The 20,116-nt window shown below is 40.6% G+C and overlaps 1 protein-coding gene across 1 annotated transcript; it reads right to left on the reverse strand.

Moving 5' to 3' along the window:
• Nucleotides 1-551: 551 nt before the first annotated feature.
• Nucleotides 552-19,567, reverse strand: cc2d1a (coiled-coil and C2 domain containing 1A). The gene is made up of 28 exons (XM_031753162.2): nt 19,355-19,567; nt 18,997-19,066; nt 18,762-18,900; nt 18,525-18,628; nt 18,201-18,446; nt 17,752-18,061; nt 16,846-16,955; nt 16,663-16,735; nt 15,830-15,931; nt 15,581-15,708; nt 15,239-15,311; nt 15,010-15,143; nt 14,522-14,609; nt 13,717-13,793; nt 13,465-13,560; nt 11,756-11,878; nt 11,442-11,500; nt 10,536-10,652; nt 9,458-9,531; nt 9,311-9,369; nt 9,066-9,217; nt 8,856-8,946; nt 8,629-8,778; nt 6,222-6,413; nt 5,984-6,110; nt 4,394-4,470; nt 4,139-4,186; nt 552-4,047 (listed from the first exon to the last, which is right to left on the reverse strand). Exons 2-28 carry the CDS (start codon nt 19,051-19,053, stop codon nt 4,015-4,017), a joined length of 3,039 nt encoding a protein of 1,012 aa, XP_031609022.1. The 5' UTR covers nt 19,054-19,066; nt 19,355-19,567; the 3' UTR covers nt 552-4,014.
• Nucleotides 19,568-20,116: the final 549 nt, after the last annotated feature.

A 20,116-nucleotide genomic window follows, 5' to 3' on the forward strand; every position in this document is an offset into this window, starting at 1 on the left:
AAACCAAGTCTTCCATGCGGGAGGGCACCCTGACCCCTGCTTAATTTATCGTCGATACTCAAATGTGGTTTCAAACATGTGTTTCTTAAACATGATCAAATATGTCTGTCTGTAGCGAATCATTTATTTAACTAGTTTTATGCCTGGAGGAAATTTTTTTGTCAGTACTGAAAGTTTTTAGTCAAAAACTATAAGCATTTTTCAATTTAAAAGAGTAAAGCTTGATTTACAAATTTGTTGTTTTCTATTTATTTTTTTAATATTAGTTTTTACTTCTTTTTTGTTCAGCTGGTTTCTGGGATGTTTTTCTTATCCTTCTTTCAGCTTAGTTGTCATCATTTGACATTTCTTAGGTTTACTTTAATTTTTATACAATACAAACCCTTGACACAGTTAAGTAGACATCCTCACCAAACACATGCATCAACACTTTCTCAGACTGTTCTTGACAAAAAAATGCATTTATATTTTATTTTAGTTAGCTTTATTACATTTCATGTGTTTTAGTGTTATACTTACCTATAATAGACTTGATAATGACACGAACTCACTGCGGTTTCACCACTTTATTCGTGTCAACACCAACCTCATACATAAGATAATAAAGCCTCAAGAATCAGGCCGTCACACATTTCCATTTTAAACTGCATCAATCATCAAGACATTCACTTAAAAAAAAGAGAGAGCATATTATGCTGTATATTTACCAAATATAAATATTACATTTATAATGATTGCCCTTACGTGACTTAGCAAATTTTAAAAAGATGTCAGCTTCAACAATAAATGGATACATTTACCCAACTCATCAGGAAGAAAGTAGTAAAAAACAACAAAAAATAACAAAACTTAGACCAAACTTTTTAAAATGAAATCAATAACAGGATAAAGACAGAGAGCCAAACAATCGTATGAAAAGAGAGTGAGCAGGAGTGTGTGTGTGTGTGTGTGGTGTGTTGTATATGCAGAAACGGAGTGTGAGTCACCAGCAGGACAAACTAACAATATGTCCCTCCACCCGGGTCCTGACCATCCACCTACCACACTGAATGCTGATGAGCTTGTTGCCACGACAACAGGTCAGCCTCAGAGGCCGCAAGGTTATTTGGGGAGTGGGGTGATGTGGCAGGAGTGCGTTTGTGTGTTTGGGGTGACGCGGGGTTACAGCTCTGGATTTAAAAGAAAAAAAAAAGTGGGGGTGGTCTAGGTGGGGTTGGGGTGGCAGTGTGCAGTTGCACTTTTTGTGCAGGCTCACACATGCAGCTGCTACACGGTCGCACTCAGATGTTTTTCTTTTAATCGGAACGACATCTTTGTGTTGTTGTTGTTTTAGTCCAACTCACTATTTTCCATTAGAGCTGGTCTTTCTGTGAACCCCACTCCTGGGACAGATGTTCTGTTTTCATATTATTCTGATCATTTTAGGTCAGCTTTGCATTTCATCCATGAGAAAAACAAAACAGAACACGGGAACAATAAAATTAAATACTAGTCCGTTTTTTTAAAAAGTTATAAGCAGTTATTGGGGGCTTCTTTTCTTTCTGTGTGTTGCTAACATGAGGCCATTACTTCAGTTTCATTATTAACTTATACAACTTATAGAGCTCCACCATAAGGACTTTAAGAATTTTGTTTTTTATGTGAAACTCCTCTGATTGTCAAAGAAAATGGTTCTGCTGAAACAAACAGGCGCATGTTTACTACAGTTTTTACATGCATAGCCCCTCTAACAGATTACCAGCTGACTGTAAGGTCCGGACAGAGAGGTGGTTCAGACTTTCAGCTGCGTTCACCCCTTGGCTCTGCCCCTGTGTACAGTATGAAAACCATTAGCAGAACCTTCAAATTTGCTTAAGTTGTGTAATCCTCAGATTCTATTTAAATCTTTCTTAATGCCCAAAGCTTTACAAATAAATTTGTACTTAAACTACACTGCTGCACAAATGCATCACTGACATTAATCCAGACCTGCTTGGCTCGAGTTTTAGGAGCCTTCAAGATTATTTTCTAAAAGTCTGTGCCGTACAAAGATTTAAATAAGACACAAACGATTACCTAGAAGAAAAGGGAGCACGTTTACAGATTTGAAGCCATGTTTAATGCTGCAATCTGATGTTCTAATGCTACGGTCTATCTACAAAATAATACGAGGTGATCAAAATCCGCATAACATTTACAAAGAGTCAAAAGATGTCCTCTGTTGATTAAAAAAAAAAAAAAGTGGGGCAACGGGTGTTACATAAGGGTCACCACACAGTGGAAGGCCAACTTTAACCGGGATTATTTGCTAATGGAGTGAAGCAGTGAGTGGATTAGCGTGAACACATGATTATCTGACGTGTCACATGACCGAAAAACTATTAACTGGAGTTACCAGACATCGTTAATATTGAGGATTCAAACACAAAATGCGCAATAAGGCTCACTTAAAGTAGTCTGCTACATCCCGGCTGGATGCAATCAATGTGGAACAGGAGCTACTGTCAGGTTAGCACACCAAACATCTGCTCAGATCTCAGAATACATAGCAGCGCACATTTGTTGGATTATTATTATTTTTTGTACATCTTGTGGTGTTGTGGCAAATCATTCTGATCGTTGCAATCTGCCCACCTCTGTCAGCGTGACAATGGACAGTGGTTTTATCTGTATTTTGTCCCCTTGACTTCATTCTCCAAAAAGAAGTGAAGGCAGAAAGGAAGATGATGATGATGACATAGGTGTCTGTGGGAGAACTGAGACAGAAATGAGCAATTACTCAGCCATACTGACACGTATCGGGCCGCCTTCCTGTGGGTAGATTTTTCAGTATCCACTGTGCTGCCACTGGAAAGCTCAATGGGACAAATTCTGTTTTTGCATCCACCACAATCTGTGGGAAAAAAGCACTCTGACGCAGCAGCTCTAAACTGTTTTAAACTAAGTGACAGCACAGCGGGCTTCATATTGTTTAAGAGTTTAAATAGATTCTGAGTAGGGCAGCCTATTAATCAAGAATAATCTTGAAAGGAAAGGGTGCGAGGAAAATAAGATGACGAAGACGACAAAGAAGAAACAGCTGATGAAGACGCAGCAATCTCTTAGCGAGGCTAAGCTTCTACCACATTCATGGCTCGCTGTTAAAACCCCTCTTCCCAGCCCCCAGAGGCGACTCTACGTCTGATGTAGTCGCCTCTTTGGTGACATAAACACTAATCCCTTATTATGGGATGTAGGCTGCTGCACCCCGAAGCCCCGTTTTTTTGTTGTTTTTTTTTTTATTCCCGTATCACAGCACTCCAAACGGAGCAGATTACTGTAATCTGTGAACACTGGAGCAGACAGATTAGATTAAGCTCATTACACACATAAAATACAGGGAAAAAGGTTAAAAAAAACACTCTAGTTCACTGGTTAAACACACCTAAGAGTGCGTGGACAAACACACACACACACACACACACACACACCTTCACACACACATATTTTTGGTCATCTGTAGACACCAAAAGCCGGTGCCGAATGTAAAACATCCAAGTCTTCTGGCAGATTACTTCATCAAGAATTGTCACAGGAAAGTTGGGAAAAAACAAAAAACCCCAAAACAAAATAGAATACCAGTAAAGTCTGTAAAGCCATTCTTTAGAAGCAGTTTCCTGTAGTGTTTGTCTTGTTTAAGTGCAAATGCATCTCCCTCTTTACACATTTGGATGTGTTTTTAATTGCCGTCTGCTTGGCGGTTGCAGCCGTTTGTTAGGTTATTGTAGCAGGTAACTAACCACATATGACACAAGCTAAAGGAACAACTGACTGAATTAGCAGTTTAGCTCATGCAGTTGTTTTGCAGCACTGAATCATGCTAAAGGTGCTTATCGTACCCACTGTAGCGTTTGGTATATGAGTGTGTATGAGAGAAAGGGAGAGAGAGGGAGAGCGCGAGAGAGAGAGAGAGAGAGAGAGAGAGAGAGAGAGAGAGAGAGAGCGAGAGAGAGAGAGAACAGTACTCCAGCCAAGGCTCCACTCCTTATTCTGCTCTCATCCAGTGCGTTTCCTCTTCAGCGATTCCAGCTGGAGCAGAGAGAAGGTGTAAACACACTGAATAAACTGCTTTTATATACACATGACAATTACACAACAGCTGCGATACAGCAAGCCTTACCTCATTCTCAACCATCTTCAACCTGCCCAGTGCATCCTTGGCAGCGTCCTACATAAGGAGAATAAAAAAAGTTCACACTACAACACACACACACACACACACACACACACACACACACACACACACACACACACACACACACACACACACACACACACACACACACACACACACACACACACACACACACACACACACACACACACACACACACACACACACACACACCTGGCCATACCCTGACCCTGCACTCACCCGGTTTCCTTGGCTGGAATATTTTTTCACAGACTCAGAAAGTCCTTGAACGAAGCGTTGCAGCACGTTTTCATATTCTGCACATGTGGTGAAGGAAAAAGTGACTTACATGATTTTTCATCATCATCTTAAAGAGAATGAATTTTTTGCAAGAAAACAAAAACAAGTGATGGGGAAACGATTCATCCCGACCTGCGATTTAGGCTCAGTTTTTGCCATCATACTGATTTTCAGATTTTTTTCAAATCCCATATTTGAGAAATAGTTATGCTGCATTTGTTATTTATGCATTCTTTTTTTTATATATATGTTATAGTATTTTGTTCATAAGCTTTTCTGTGAGCAGTGAGTCTGTTCTTAAGCTACAACTGTAAGCCAATAAGGAAGCGCTGCCACCTATGTACTCTTGAGTTGGACAGTTATACAGAGACATCTCATTACTCAAAGCTAATTCTCTTTTCGTATTCAGCCAATGATTCCTGTGTTTGCTTTCCTCAGTGGATTTGGAACAAATAAACCAGTAACCATAAAACAGCTCGTTTCTGCCTGGGCTTTGGGTAAAGTTATACGCAAGGGCAACTCATCGCCCCTCGATGCAGCAGCCTCCACCACAGGATCTCTGGAGTGGCAGCTCAATCACACACATCAAGAGACTGACACAGCAGCAACAAGGACAGCAAAGCCCACAACTAACCAACTAACTAACCGACCAACCAACCACTCTGAGGGACACTGCCAAATGCAGATAGAGTTTCTCTGAGATGCAGAGACAGTGACAGCAGCAGGAAACCTTTAATAATCCTTAATAATAAGACTACTTTTACTTTCTCCACAGAGGGGGATCCTCAATTTATGACTCGAGTGCCAATTTGATGCATCTATCAGACTGAATTACTGCAAAAATTAAAGCTGCCACAAAACCTGCCTGGCAAAAGAGAAGCTGCAGAGATGTTGTTGCATCCATAACCTGACGTACATCACTGTAATAATTTAAAAGTTAGATCAATGCGTTTTTTTGACAAAATATTTTTTTTGTAGTTTTGCAGGATCAATTCTGAAGTGCACAGGGCTCTGCTCAGATTCAGCCAAATGCTGCAAAACTGATCCGACTTCACAGTGCAAACGAATAATGAAACGCAAGGCAAACAAATGGGACAGTCTAACCCAAAGGAGCTTTTCAGTTATTAAATAGTTTGTGAATGCAAAGACTCACAAACAAGCAGCAACTGAATCTGAATCTAATATCTAATATTGTGGTATACGGAGTAGAAATGACAAAAACTGTTCCATTTAGCTGAAACAATTCTAGGCTGTAGTGGTGGTCCCTATTCCCCTTCATGGCTGTGATGGAGCTGTGTGCTGCTATCAGCCAATACTTTGAGGACCTGGACAGCTCTACATAGATGCTGTTGACAAAAGACTTTCCTGTTTTGGTCAAGTTGTTTCAAAACTGAGTGAGGCTAAGATTTTAGGGAGGGGTAAAAGCACACGTTCAAAAGTCAGAGATATGTATGTGTATGTGTGTGTGTGTGTGTGTGTGTGTGTGTGTGTGTGTGTGTGTGTGTGTGTGTGTGTGTGTGTGTGTGTTACCTGTGAGCATGGCAGGAGAGGCTCGTTCCAGCTGCGCTTTCTGCCACTGCAGTCGGTGTGTGACCTCTTTGTGCTGATGGGTGAGGTCAGACGGGGGTTCCCGCTTGTTCTTTCTGCACTCTGTAATCTGAGAGACAAGCGTAATGAGTGACGAGACCTTCCCACCTTCGGGCCATTGTAAGCATCAGTGAAGTGGATGTTGTGGATCGGCTCGGGCCGCATGAACACGCAGTATTACCTTCCTCTCCAGCCGCTCCTTGTCGTAGTTGAGGAGGCTGAAGCTGTGGAGTTTGTACTGTGGAGGAGAGCTGCTGGAGTGACCGCTCCTGCTGCTCGCCTCGTGTTTTGGTTTAGACCGAGGAGATGCAGGCTGATCCGAGCTGCTCCTGCCATTTCCATCATGTCTCGGTTTGGACCGAGGAGATGGAGCCTAAACAAGCAGACCAGAGCATTTCTCAGATTTCTTGGGCAACTGACTCATTTTCACCCAGGTTTATGAAAATCAGGTTATTTGACTTGTGCATTGCTAGTTTTCGTAATGCCTACCTTTATTTACCCGTAATCTGACCGGCAGGCTGGCTTACACTCAAAACAAACAAGTTTGCAGTCCAAACACATCTGAAAGGTACTGGCTGCACTTAATGTGAGTGAACAGCCCGCTGTCTGCTACGATGTGAGCAATGCTTTTTGCTTCTTCTGGCTACTGACAGTGAGAAAGACTACTACTACTACTAAAGCTGGTACAGCTACTGGACTGACGATTTGCTTTCCAGCATGCTCAGAGTCCTTAAATTCAAATCTTTGTCACTATTGTGTTTCAACTTTGTTTGTAATTGTTGGTGAAATAGATTCCAGTTTAAACAGTTTAAACCATGAGTAATAATAATAAATAAGCATAATTTATTTAAAAATGCTTTTCACAGACAAGTGGTTGCAAGGCAGTGTACACAAACAAAATAGAATAAACATTAATTGTCCTAAAAAAATAAAATAAAAGATACAGAATGAATTAAAATCAGTAAAAAAGCCTGGCTGAATAAAAAAAAAAGTGTTTTAACTGGTTCTTAAAAGAGTCCACAGAGTCAGCTAAATGTAATTGTAGTGTTGTAAAGCCCTGATGCCACCAACTGAAAAGCTCTGTCCCTCCTAGTCTTCAAACTATATGCAGAGAAACCAGCAGATTCTCAGCTTGTGACTGAAGACTACAAGCATCAGTAAGAGATTAAGAGACCCAAACATGAAGAAGAAAGGGAAAAAAATAAAATAAATCAAGATGCCTAAAGTCGAGCGTTTGAGTGAGTTTTAAAGCAACACTGTTTGTCATTTCTATTTAAATGTAGCACATATTTTACAAAAAGCCCACAAATGTATTAACACTCACGTCAGGCTTCATTGAATCATCGCAGCAGAAGATGACACAATGAGCTAATGTAATTACAAGAGTGCCAGTCGCACCTCAAACAACCTGGTTGAAAACATTACGTAAAAAAAACAACTAATAACAAAAAGCAATAATTTGCTGGAAAAGTACATGCTTCTCATTTGTTTTCCTTCTTTTGTGGAGCCATGTTTAATAAACTACTCCGACAGTCTCGGTCGTTGTGTCCTTGGACAAGACACTTCACCCGTTGCCTACTGGTGGTGGTAAGAGGGCCCGGTGGCGCCAGTGTCCGGCAGCCTCGCCTCTGTCAGTGCGCCCCAGGGCAGCTGTGGCTACAATGCAGCTTGCCATCACCAGTGTGTGAATGTGTGTGTGAATGGGTGGATGACTGAATGTAGTGTAAAGCGCTTTAGGGTCCATAGGGACTAAGTAAACCGCTATACAAATACAGGCCATTTACCATTTTACTCCAATCACAGCCATTTTGTTTTCCTATTTTGTGCTTTTCAAATAGATTTCTTGCATTTCCACTCCATAAATCTGCTGCATTTATGGGATCATGCATCCTGGCTTCTGTAATTCTACCCAGGCAGCTCTATGACTTGAACTGCATAGAACTGTCTATATTTTGAAAGAATCCAATTTCCTGCTGTTTTTTCCATGTGAGAAAGTAAAACTACGGAAAATTTCCCCACCTGATTCTTTTGAAACTGTCTGAAATTCACGTGTGAAAACCGTTTCACAGAAAGCAGTGAAACACAACAATTGTTCAGATGAAGATATCGCTGTAGTCCTCATTTTTCCTGAAAGGCTTTCACGTTGTTGCCACTCTGACTAAACATTATGCAGCAGTATGCTTTCAAGTGTTTGCCAATTTCTCCTGTGCCAAAGAACCACTAGCACTTGAGTTCATAAAGAAATTGCGTGAAGAATAAAGAGAACTTGTGAAGACACTAAAATCTTGTACACTCTTGTACCTACAAAATCGCTGCGTGAAGTGGGATGTTATTGGTAGATCACCAGTTTTAAAATAGATGTGGTTTCAGACACTATTTGATCAACCACCAGACACTTTGTTTATACTGACTGACTTCACACTTCTGTTCTGACACATATGAACATCCAGTTTGTGAGGCTGCACTTTGGCTCAGTGTTTTGCACAGTTTACATCACACATGGAAGTCCCGTGTACGTCCCTGCCTGAGCTGGACGTGTTTCAGTCCAAAGACAAAGGCGGGTCAGTTTAATTGATAACCCTACTCACCCGTTCCTTTTGTTTCTCTGGAGGCGTGGAGACTGGTTCGAGAGTCAGCCACTTCTCCTTCACTGGATGCAGCTCGACGCCTGACAGAGGCTCTCTGATCTTCACCCTCACCTCCAGCTTGCCACCTGTAGTTTTACGTCCATCCATCACCTACAAAAAACATAAACGCGCGCAGTTAAACCTCCTCTCAACATGTGTGGGTGCTCGCACGCGTAATCAACACTCACCTCTAAGATCTCTCTGATTTCACAGTGATTTTCTAGACCTTCTAGCTTCAGCTGAGCAGTTCCCACTACTTTGTCATTCTTAAACAGGCCTCTGTAAACACAGCAGAGAATACAACTTACAGAAGCTACAACAAGGGAAAAAAAACAAAACACACCGATATAGAAGCATATTCTCTTTTTTTTTTTTCTACTGAAGCTGCTGCGTTTTACCCCTTGTGGATGATTTCAAACTTGATTCCCTTGGATTGTATGACTCGTTTAAAGGCCCTGTGGCCGCGGCTGATGTTGAGTCTGAAAGTCTCTTTAAACTCTGGACTGCTGGTGTTCTTTACTGTGTTGGTTTTGTCCCTCTGAGCCTCCTCCTACACACACACACACACACAGAATTCATTAACGCACATATGTAAATACACGGATTGAAACATCCGCAGCGAGTGAATGTGAAAGATTCTCACCGCGCTGGGAAAAGGAAACTCAAATTTTACACTGGCATCCAGATCATTAGCAGAGACACCTGTGGGGAGAGAGAAGCTAGGTGTCAGTGCACGGCAATCTGACAGATTACTGCCTGGTAATTTCAAAGATGAGGATGACTTCAATACCAGAGGGAGCTGGGAGGTTGATGCCTCGGGTGATGTACAGTATCAGGTCATTGAGTGTCAGGTTGGGGTTGATCCTGCGGCGCAAAAAAACAACAAACAAACAAACATAAAAAACACCATTCAGAAACAGCTTCAAAAGTGACAGTCAGCATCAGTCAGCATCACGGAGAGGCAAACAATTAACTGATGAATGAGTCACCGCCACAGTCACTTAGCTGTTAGCTCTGTATGACACTGGAGCAGAGGCAGAGTGAGTCACAATGAGTCACTCTGAGTCATCCATCACTCCAGTCAGGAAAAGCACTACCTTTAATGTTCAATCATTTGCTTTCAAAATTAAACAGCTCATGCACGAGTAGAAAATTAAATATAAAGGACAAGCCTCATAGAGTCAAAACATCTTGATTATAATGTTTTAAAAAATACACAATAAAAGTGACAGTTTGATGAACTACGGCTTAATTGACTGACTGACAGATTTTCCTTTTTCAGCAGGCATTGACATAATGCCATAAGATGAGTAACAAAAAGTTATACAGACGATTAGCACTCTTTATCATAGGCGTCCTCTGGATGGATGAATTACATTAATTAACAACATGTTGGTCATTATACTGCAGGCGGACTTGTATTAGGTTTTTAAGGAAGATGTATTTGTCATTTGTCAAATACATCAGCCTTAAAAATGAATAAAAAACATGGCTTAAATCAGCCATTTAAAAAAAAACAACAACAACCAAAAAACAAAATATATAATCTAACTAATCTAATCCAGCTACAAACAGAGTTGGTTACTTTTTTCTTTTCTAATTTTCCTAACGCTCTTAACGAGACTTGATCTCCAGTCAGGCCATGTAAGATGTTACTAAGATATAAACTGAGCTGAAAATTTGATAGTTAAATAAAATAAGGATAATGTTAACAGAGCGCAGCAGAACTTGGCAACACTATAACTAGAAGAAAAATCAGGTAACGTTTGGCCAGAGGAGACCATGAAAGATTTATGGAAATCCTTCTGGACCAAAGTGGCGACGGTGTTTATTATGAATGAATCTGTATACTGACTACAGCTACTGACTTGATAGAGTTGAAGGTTCTCTCCTCTGTGTGGCACTTGGGGACTGGATGACCCTTTGTGTAGGCGCTCTTTAGAATCTCTATGTACTTCATGGTCTCCCCAAGTAACTTCTCAGACCTGGGTGAGACACAGAGCCATGATTTTTAGATCTGCGTGACAAAAAAATATTTATTTTTATTTTTAGTTAGATTTTTTTATGCATTTCCGTGTCTACACATCTACACACATCTTGGTCTTGCCTGGTACTGAAATACAACAAGTTCAATAACTGCACAGCTGAACATCTCTATTTCCTGAGACCAACACATATATCACTGCATTTGACAATCCATGATTACAAAACACTCTGTGCATCATCTGTAAAAATAAATACAAATTTTCTAGGACATGACAAGATTTTTCAAACCATGCCAGAAAAACGAGGAAGCAGGACAAACCCTCTGAAGATGAGAAAAAGGTTTAATGTACAATTCTCAAAGGTTAAATGTTGAAATTTCTGAAAAGGAATCTTTGAAGAAAACTACACAGTGTGATAAGAACATTACACTGCAAATATTATAAAGAGGTACACGATATATAAAGATAGCTAAAATCACTGTGTGCATGCTGACAAAATAATTAAGAACTACAGAAATTCTCAGATTCATTACATACATTCATTAAAATGAAGAAAAACTACATTAATCTGAGTCATAATACCATTTCTCTGGATTTCAGATTTTTACTGAGACTGAATAACAAATTTTGTGAAAAGGGGAATTTATACTTAATCTAATCACAACCAGGTCTGTTCTAGAAGTTGGTGTTGATGCCTTTGAGGTAAACAGTGATCTTTTCAATGTTAAGCTCCAACATGACTGCAAAAAAATCCCACAGTTATAAAACTAAAACAAAAAAGTTTCTTACTTTAAAGCCTCAGCCACGTTTCCCGTGTTTGTGAATTGCTGGGAGAGGCCCAGACATTTCTGTTCATGGAGAGAGAACAAAAGAGGGCGTGTTGTGTGTGTGAGAGAACATACTGTAGGCGAGGACAACAAAATAAAGGACAACTGTGATTTGTCTGTTTAAGAATCGCAATCACAAAATGTATGAACATTTCGTAAATAATAACCGTAACTAGCACTAACACTGACATTAACATCAGTATATAAGGTGGACATCAAGAAGGTGCTTTTTCAGATAAAATGTAGCATAAAGATGAGGGAAAGGTGCATCTTAACCTCGTACTGCTTTTTCAAGTGATCCATGAGGTTATGGTACTGCTCGCTTGTGGTACGAGAAGAAGGAGAGGTACGGGAACGAGCCAGGGTGTAGTCCTCCTCATTTACTGGAAGACTGGGAATCTGTTGTGAAGGAGAAATACAAACAAACAAATAATAATAATAAAGACAATTGGAGAGTTACCAGGACCAACTCAATTAAAAATGTAACTGATTTAATACAAATATTCTGTTATGAGTTACAACACATCTTTGAAAACCCCATGTTCAACTTGGATCAAACTCTAATCAGCTGTTACTTTGTTTCCTGTCTGTCTGTTTTTACACTTGTGTGACAAACAAACAGAAGCACAAGCATAATATTCTTGGTTAACACATGAGGGGACAGAGTGAGAAATAAATAAATGAGTTATATGCAGGAAGTCAAATAAAAGTGAGGCAAAAATGAATCACAATCTTAGGGGACAACTGGCACAGACATGAAATATGAATAGTGTAATGATGCTGAAAATATGCGCACACACACACACACACACACACACACACACACACACACACACACACACACACACAGAAGGTGAGACCAGGTGTTTTGATTTCACCCCGTCTCTCCTTCCTATCATCTTCTATTTCCGTCACATTGTGTTAACACACCTCACACATTCAGCTCCTGCTGCCGTGACAACCTGTGCAGCAAACACGCACACACACACAAACATGTCACATATGTGCAACTCGTTTAATATAAAGTATTTTCGCATAATACAACCAATCTGCGTATCATTTCAGGTTTTTAGTAAATTTTTCCTGTTTACTTGTAGCTGAGGTATGCACAGTGACACGCCCAGTGGACATGCCAAACTAAAAAGAGAAGAGCACCTGCAAGCTAACCAACCAGCAAACAAAGAAGTGCACACAAAGCCAACTTTAACAGAGGTGTGAGACAGAGAATTTCTTCATGAAGTGTTAAGACAGGCCTGCGTTTCCATTCACTGTGAGATAATTGGTGTTTTTAAAGAATATAAACGTGCAGTATTTTTTTTCTCCCAGCAGAGACATGGAACCACAAGCTGAGTATGGAGGCAAAATATTGGCGAGTTGAAAAGAGGCATGTAACTACAGGCGAAAACTGACTTTTCGAGCTATGTGATTAGTGTGTGCTTAGTCAAGTTTGTGCCAGAAGGTTATGCTGCATAGTACAGGTAAACCACATGATCAAACAATTTTTAAAATTAAAAAAGGATAAAAAAATTTTCCAATGCTGCCACTATATTGTCACATCCCAGCCAGTAAAACAAGCTATGAGAGCCTTTTCCAAATACGTGTAAATATGCCACTTATTGTGAGTGTCCATCATATTCAAGCTTATGAAACAGGTTATGAGTCATCTGCTTGTTGTAAAACTATCAGAATGGCTGTGCAGCTTTTTGTGTTGACTAGTTGAGAGTTTAAGTGAGGTTTGATGAGGTTATGTGGTATATGCAGGTTACATGACCATCAAAGCCTGACAAACTACAGATGTCTCACCGTCGACATGACTCTTATTTCCCGGTGTGGCACTTACTGAAACTGAATTTGACACCCTTGCTCAAGATCATCCTGAGTATTACCCATCCACCCCCAATTCAGGGTCGTGGGGGTTCTGGAACCTATCCTAGCTACCATAGGGCAAGCGGTGATTACTAATATATAGAAAATGTATTTATAACCTTGGTGATGTCAACAGGTAGGCCAGACTTTGCAGCAGTGATCATGGTGTCCAGTCCTTTGGCATGTCTGAGGTGCTGTGCTGCTCCTGTCATGTCCTACAACAGGTGCATCAATGAAAAATACAACAAACGTTTGGAATTCCAATAACATCACAGGCAGCTGTGCTAAAAACATCTGCATCACTTTAAAGATGGCACTGTATGCATCTAACACAAAAACAAAGAAAATAAGCTGGGAAGTAAAAAGATTACCTTCATATTTTTGGAGCGCAGTGCCGCACGCATGAAAGCTTGTCGCCTTAGCAACAGGAAATCCAATTGCTGCTGGGCTACAAAGATAATTAGAGAAAAATAAGTGAAACTTACTGTATGCCACGTTCACACCGTTAGAAAAAGTTTATTTCAGCTTATCTGTGACTCAGTTCTTGACCACACATTGTTTATGTCACATATTGAGTTGAACAGTGTGTGGTGCTGAATCAGATACAGGTCTGATTCTCTTCGCACTGCAAACTCAGTCTGAACAGTAAAAACTGATTCATCACTTGCTTGAAATAAGTGTCATTTTTACATCCTGAACTTTTCGGATGAAATTTGTTTTACTGAAGCCATTTGCATCACGATCCAACCACTCCTGGCTCCAACTGCGTACACCTCTGTAAAGACTTAGCACAAAAAGCCAAAAGTGAAGTGTTGTCTCTCTTTAGCCTCGTCTTCTTTGTCCAGTCACAAGTTTGCTGACTTCTACTGCACACAGGCAAAAGTGTAAACGCTGACTCAGGCGTGCTCCATGTTTACTGCTCTGCAACAGCAAAATGAGTGCCATCTTCTTCTTTTGCGCATGCAAGTAAGTTGAGGACTGAGACCAGGTCACAATGAAATCTGATATTGGTTAGTCACTTTTTTCATATAGTGCCCTTTGTGAGAGCGAGAACGGTGAGCATAAATGGGTCATAAGCCTTGCAGTATAACAACGCTTCAGTGTTGTGTAACACTCAAACACCTCGCATGATACATGCACATGCCCCTCTTACACACACCCACATTTGAAACTCACCTTTAGCTCCCAGTTTCGGAGTTGAGGAGCCTGCAGGAGCCTGAGGAGCTGGAGACTTTGCTTTCTGTACAGGTGGACGCACCACAGCCTGCAGAGGTTTGGATCAATAGCAAATGAAATGAACACAAGAACAGATTTCAAGGGTACAAGATACAGCTTAATACATCTGTGAGTTTGATTTATAATATATCTTAACAAATGGTGTGTGAATAAACTGATTTACCTTAAAGTGTTTGTGTATATTATTACTGCTATTAATAAACTTGTTAACAAGCCCAAAAATGATGCAATGAGCAGAAGGTGCAGTAGAGAAAACAATGACTGAATAATCTGCCACAGAAGTTGCAGAAGCTATTATGGGAGACAATAAAGCATTTTTTTTTTTTTGGCTTGGTGCAAAAACAATCAGATTTCTTGGCTGCAAAAAATCACAATTTGGCCGTTTGGCAGTCCCTGAATTAGTTTTTTTTTTCCATTCTTCTTTTTACCTTGGCAGCTTCTTCTTGCCCATCCTCTTCCTCATCTTCTGCGTCTGCATCCTGGTTTGCTATTTTCATTGCTGTTTCCAGGACACCCATGAAGTTCTGCTGACCACCCTCTGTGCCCTGAAGCGGTGGACAGCCTGGAGCAAATAACAAAACCCACACACACCCATGAAGAAGCCTCACACGTCAACTCTGAGCAAAATCTCAAGACACACATGAACTCAAAACTTACCTGGTGGCACAGGTAGATCAGATAAGTTAACAGGTCGGCCAGCTTTGTGAGCTTTGATGGCGTCCTGATATTGCTGTTAAGAGTGAACATTAAGTAATTAATATTACTTAAGTTTTGCAAGACCTATAATATATATATACATACATATATTTTGAAATTGAATATATGAAAGCACACAAAACCATTTCCATTCCAATCCAAGCACAAAACCCAGGAATTAGTTTAAAAAAAAGAAGCTGTAATAGCTAAAAATGTTTTAATGTCTTGTTTCTTTTAGTTTCACTGAGCATAGAGTTTATTTGGAAAAAACAAGCAAACACATGTGCCACAATATTTGTGTACCTTCATAATGCGCTGATGCATACGGGCCTTGCGATCGTCCCCTTTGCTCTTAGCTCCCTCTGCTGCTGACTTGTATATGTCCAACCTCTGCTGCAGGGCTTCGGCCAAACTTTTGGGAGCAGGCAGGTCTTCAGAAGGCACAAACAGACAGAAACGTACATAACTTTATTTTAACATGACTTTTTTATTTAAAATCACTTCATCATACTTTTTGGTTAAAGTGAAGGACTGGGACTCCTGAAATCTTACCTGCCGTGGCCACCTGGGTGGGCGCAGGAGCAGCAGGAGCAGCAGGGGGGTCAGGTTTAGAAGAAGATTGAGGAGGTGCACTTTGCTCTGTTATTACGTCTCCTGCAGATGGTGGAGAAGTGGACACAGGTTAGGATTGTAACTAATTATGAAGTACACATTAAACCCTGTTTGAACATGATTATCGAATCCAAGACAGTTTTTTGGTACAATGTAGAGGCAGTGGCATAGAAGTTTCTCCACCAAAGAATATACGATAGAACTTAATCCAAAGACTTGATGATGTAACTCTTGCTTTTAAGGATTACAGTGAAACAGATTTTTTTTAATATAGAGTCCTTAATCAGCCGTGTTGTTTTTATTGTTTTTGTTGTGAATTAATCTCTGAAACTCTTTTACATCTCCATTACTCGTAAAGCACTTTGCACCTGAATAAATATAAAAATGTTTTAAATGATGCTTGTGTGATTGGCTTTTTTAAAATCAAGTCTGTCAGTTCAGAAAATTTGCGCTAATGTTTGTTACAGTTTCTGAATTTTTACTATGCCTCAACAACACCAGCCAAAGAACAAGCAACATTCGAGTGAGACTCTGGCACATGTGCAGAAACAAATATGTGACATGAACATACATAACATCTCAATTAAGTAAAGATGACGTGTGTTAGAGTGTGGATCTTATAAACTGGACGTTTTTTTTTTTTTAAGCTAAATTATTTTTTTAATGGGCCTTTATTTAATTTTATTAAAGGAAACTGTTAGCACTATAGTGAGTTCAGGAATGAGTATTTAAAACTAAAAATCTCAAGGTAAGGTTTTCCTTTAACTACTGACCAGGTGGAGGAGGCAGTGAGCTCAGGTCTACTGGTTCGCCCCGGTCCAGCGCCTCCAGTATCACATCGAGGTTCTGCATAAATCAAGAGCAGCGTTATTAAAGCAAACTATGAAAAATCCTCACACTACATCCACACACACACACTCTTACTCCAACGACCTGGCTGACATCAGCTGTGTTACCTTGGCAGTGAGGTAGTGCTGTTTGGCCTGGTCCATGTTGCCGCTCTGTTTGGCGTGTATGGCAGCCACCTTATAATCCCTCTGTCTGGTCAACACTGCCTGTTTCGCCTCTGCGTGAAGAAGACATAGTCATGTGAGGGCGAAAAAAAATATAAAACTAAACCAAATAACCAGGTGGTCTAGCATTACAGTAACATTTAGTTAGCAGACACGCTACTTGTCAGAGCAGCATAAATTATAATATATGTTGTCAGTTAAGCATCCATCGATCTCTTTAACCGCTTATCAAAATAAGGGGCATGGAAGAGCTAAAACCTATCCCAGCTGCTACAGGACTGCGAGGTAGAGGGGTGCACTGTGGGCATCACAGGGCTAACTCGCAGAGAAAGACAACGCACTGTCATCCACACCTACAGCCAGTTTAGAGTCACTCATTAACCGAGCATGTACTGTACGTCTGACAGTGGGAGCAAGGAGACAAAAGAACTACGTGCAAACTGCACGCAGAAAAGCCACTGACCAGGGGATCTGAACCAAGAACCTTTTTGCTGTGAGATCACATTGTGAGGCATTTATTAAAAAGGTGTCGTCAATTACAGAAGCTAGAGAAAATGTATTGTCTGATCAGAAGTGAAAAAAAATCCCACGTGTATTTTAATCTTAATAAAGGAAAGAAAGCTTCTCTCAAACTGAAACAGAAGTAAAGATCTGCAGAAGGAAAAAAACAAAACAACGCAAATCAATCAATTAATCTTTTATGCAATGTTGTTTAGTGCAATGATTTAAATGACCAAATATTATTCAATTCTTTTGAGTATGGATGCTAATCTGATTAACCTGCACTATGACCCTGTATTTACTTTTATCCGCTTCTAATAAACAGTATAATTCACATAATGTGTTTACCTGAGTGATGAGCATCAGGCTGGCTGGGTGTGAGGGGGGAGATGGCAGGTGTTTCCGGAGTCATAGCAGCAGCTGGCTTTTGGGGAGGGATCAAACGCGTTGGCTTAGTGTTCAGAGGTGTCGGGTCAGCTTCCCTCATAGGTTTCTGATTGGTGGGAGGGGGAGGGACCAGCATAGGCTTGGGCACCTCTTTAACCACTTCAGGCTGGGCTGGGGCATCCGACTTTCCGCCAAGAGCAACAGGTGGAGGCATCTCTTCTTCATTGACTGGTTTTCCTTTCTTGGCAGATGTTAGCATGGACTGTAGAGTCTAAGGTGGAAGAAAAAAACCCATAAACATAAAGTTTGATCTGAGCAGTAAATGAAAACTTGAAGACTCTAAATAAAGACAAAAGTATGTACACAAGGCTTCACATCCTATAAGATGCGTTTCTGCCCGTTTGCTTTACCTTCAGCCCGCGTTCATATCTTCGAACTTTGCTAGTCTCGCCTGCAGCCTTGGCGTTGGAAATGGCGGTCTGATACATTTCAATGCGCTCAAGGAGCCGTGACTCCAACCCAGTTGCACCACTGGGAGCAGCAGGAGGTGAGGGGTGTGAGGCGACACTAGTTTTAGGAGCTGTTGGTGTAGCGGCAGGTGGAGTTGGAGCAGGAGTATGCTCCTCATCATCCTCCAGAACATCATTCAGTTCTGCCTATGTGCAGAAAGGAAAAGGTCAGTTAACTGTTTAGTCCCTGAAACGGTTATGTTTGTGTCTGTTTGTGTCCATTACCAACAGATCTTCGTCATCCAAATCATCGTCCCCCATGTCGTCATCATCTAGATCTTTCATACACAGAGCTGCCATTCGCTCAATTTCAGCCATGGGAACAGGAGCTGAAGAGAAGAGGCAGACATATGCACATAATGTCAACTGCTCTTTGTGATATAAGGAAAAGGTCAGTTTAAACATTAGGACATGAATGAGAAAGAAAGAGGGTTTAATGTGCCAGAAGTGTGTCATCCTCACCTCTCCCGTCACCTTTCTTCCCTTGTGCTCTTCCTCCCTTACTTCCTCCCACCAGATTGAGTAACTCTGCCTCCAGCTCATCATCATTTCCCTCATCATCCATGCCGCCATCCGGAGACAGGTCAAGGAGCAGCCCCATCTGTGACACAGACAGACAGATAGGAGGAGCAGCTTCAGAGTCCTGCCTGCTTGCGACACGTAAAGTTTACAGTTATCAGACATGGAGGGTAATTACCTGTTTGGCTCGGGCCGCCCCTTGACCCCGAGGAGCTGGGTTGCGACTGCGACTCATTGACTTTTAATACCTAAAAGGGAACGCACAAACAGGATGACAGTAAATTACCCCAAAAGGGAAACTAATAGATATACAGTAAAGTTAAAACAAATACAACTCTGACTCCTTGGAGTAAAATATACAAAAATGACGATTGACTCAAGAGTTACTTAGTACACCTGAGTCGGTACACTTCGCTATCAGCCTCAAGGGAAATGTGGCGTAATAAATCAAACAACTTCTATTATCTAATATGCAGTTAGCTTCTATATTTATGTCAGCTAACAGCTAGACCCACAGCTTCACACGGGCTGTTTACCTGCTTAGATTAACGGAGTTAAACGTTAGCGTTACAGCCTCACGGGTTGACGGTTAAAATCGGATCCAGGTGAGAAACAGCAGACCAAATTTACGGCGACAGATATATTTCTGTGTTCTCTTCGAGTTCCCAAAACAAGATTCGCAGGCAGTGGAATTTACTTCCTATATTGCGTCTCCAATAGCAACGCACATTGCACTTTACGACTGTACCAGAGCCGTTGAATGGCGAGTCACGTCATCACGTGATTCATGCAGGGTAAATCGATCCCGGAAGTGCTTAGGGAGTGTGATTGCAGAGCGAAAAAACGTTTTTGGTTTTTTGGGGGGTTTTTTGGGGGGGGTGTTGTGGTTGTTCGGGTTTTTGTTTTTTTTTTTTGTTTTTTTGTAATTAGGCATCAAGAAATGCATCATTATGTAATAGTGTGTATACCTCGGTGAGGTACATGTATTAAAATCTTTGTATATTTGTTTATAACTCAAATATTCTAGGATTATTTTTCACTGGAAGCCTTATTTGCCTACTCAGCCTATTTTAAAACTGTTGAATTGTTGTTCATGTGTTGTTTAACATTGCATGCTAATCAGAGTCTAAACCAAATATAAACCTAAACCAACTATATGTTGATGGAACAAAATAAATATTCCAAAGTTAATTATTTCCTACCTGCCAGGTTTTCTTTCAGAATTTATCATAAATTTATGTTATTTAACAAAAGGTTATCAAGGATGACATTGTAATGATTCACTGCACTAGCATGAG

Source organism: Oreochromis aureus, linkage group 6 (genome assembly GCF_013358895.1).
Source record: "Oreochromis aureus strain Israel breed Guangdong linkage group 6, ZZ_aureus, whole genome shotgun sequence".
NCBI classification, from domain to species: domain Eukaryota; kingdom Metazoa; phylum Chordata; class Actinopteri; order Cichliformes; family Cichlidae; genus Oreochromis; species Oreochromis aureus.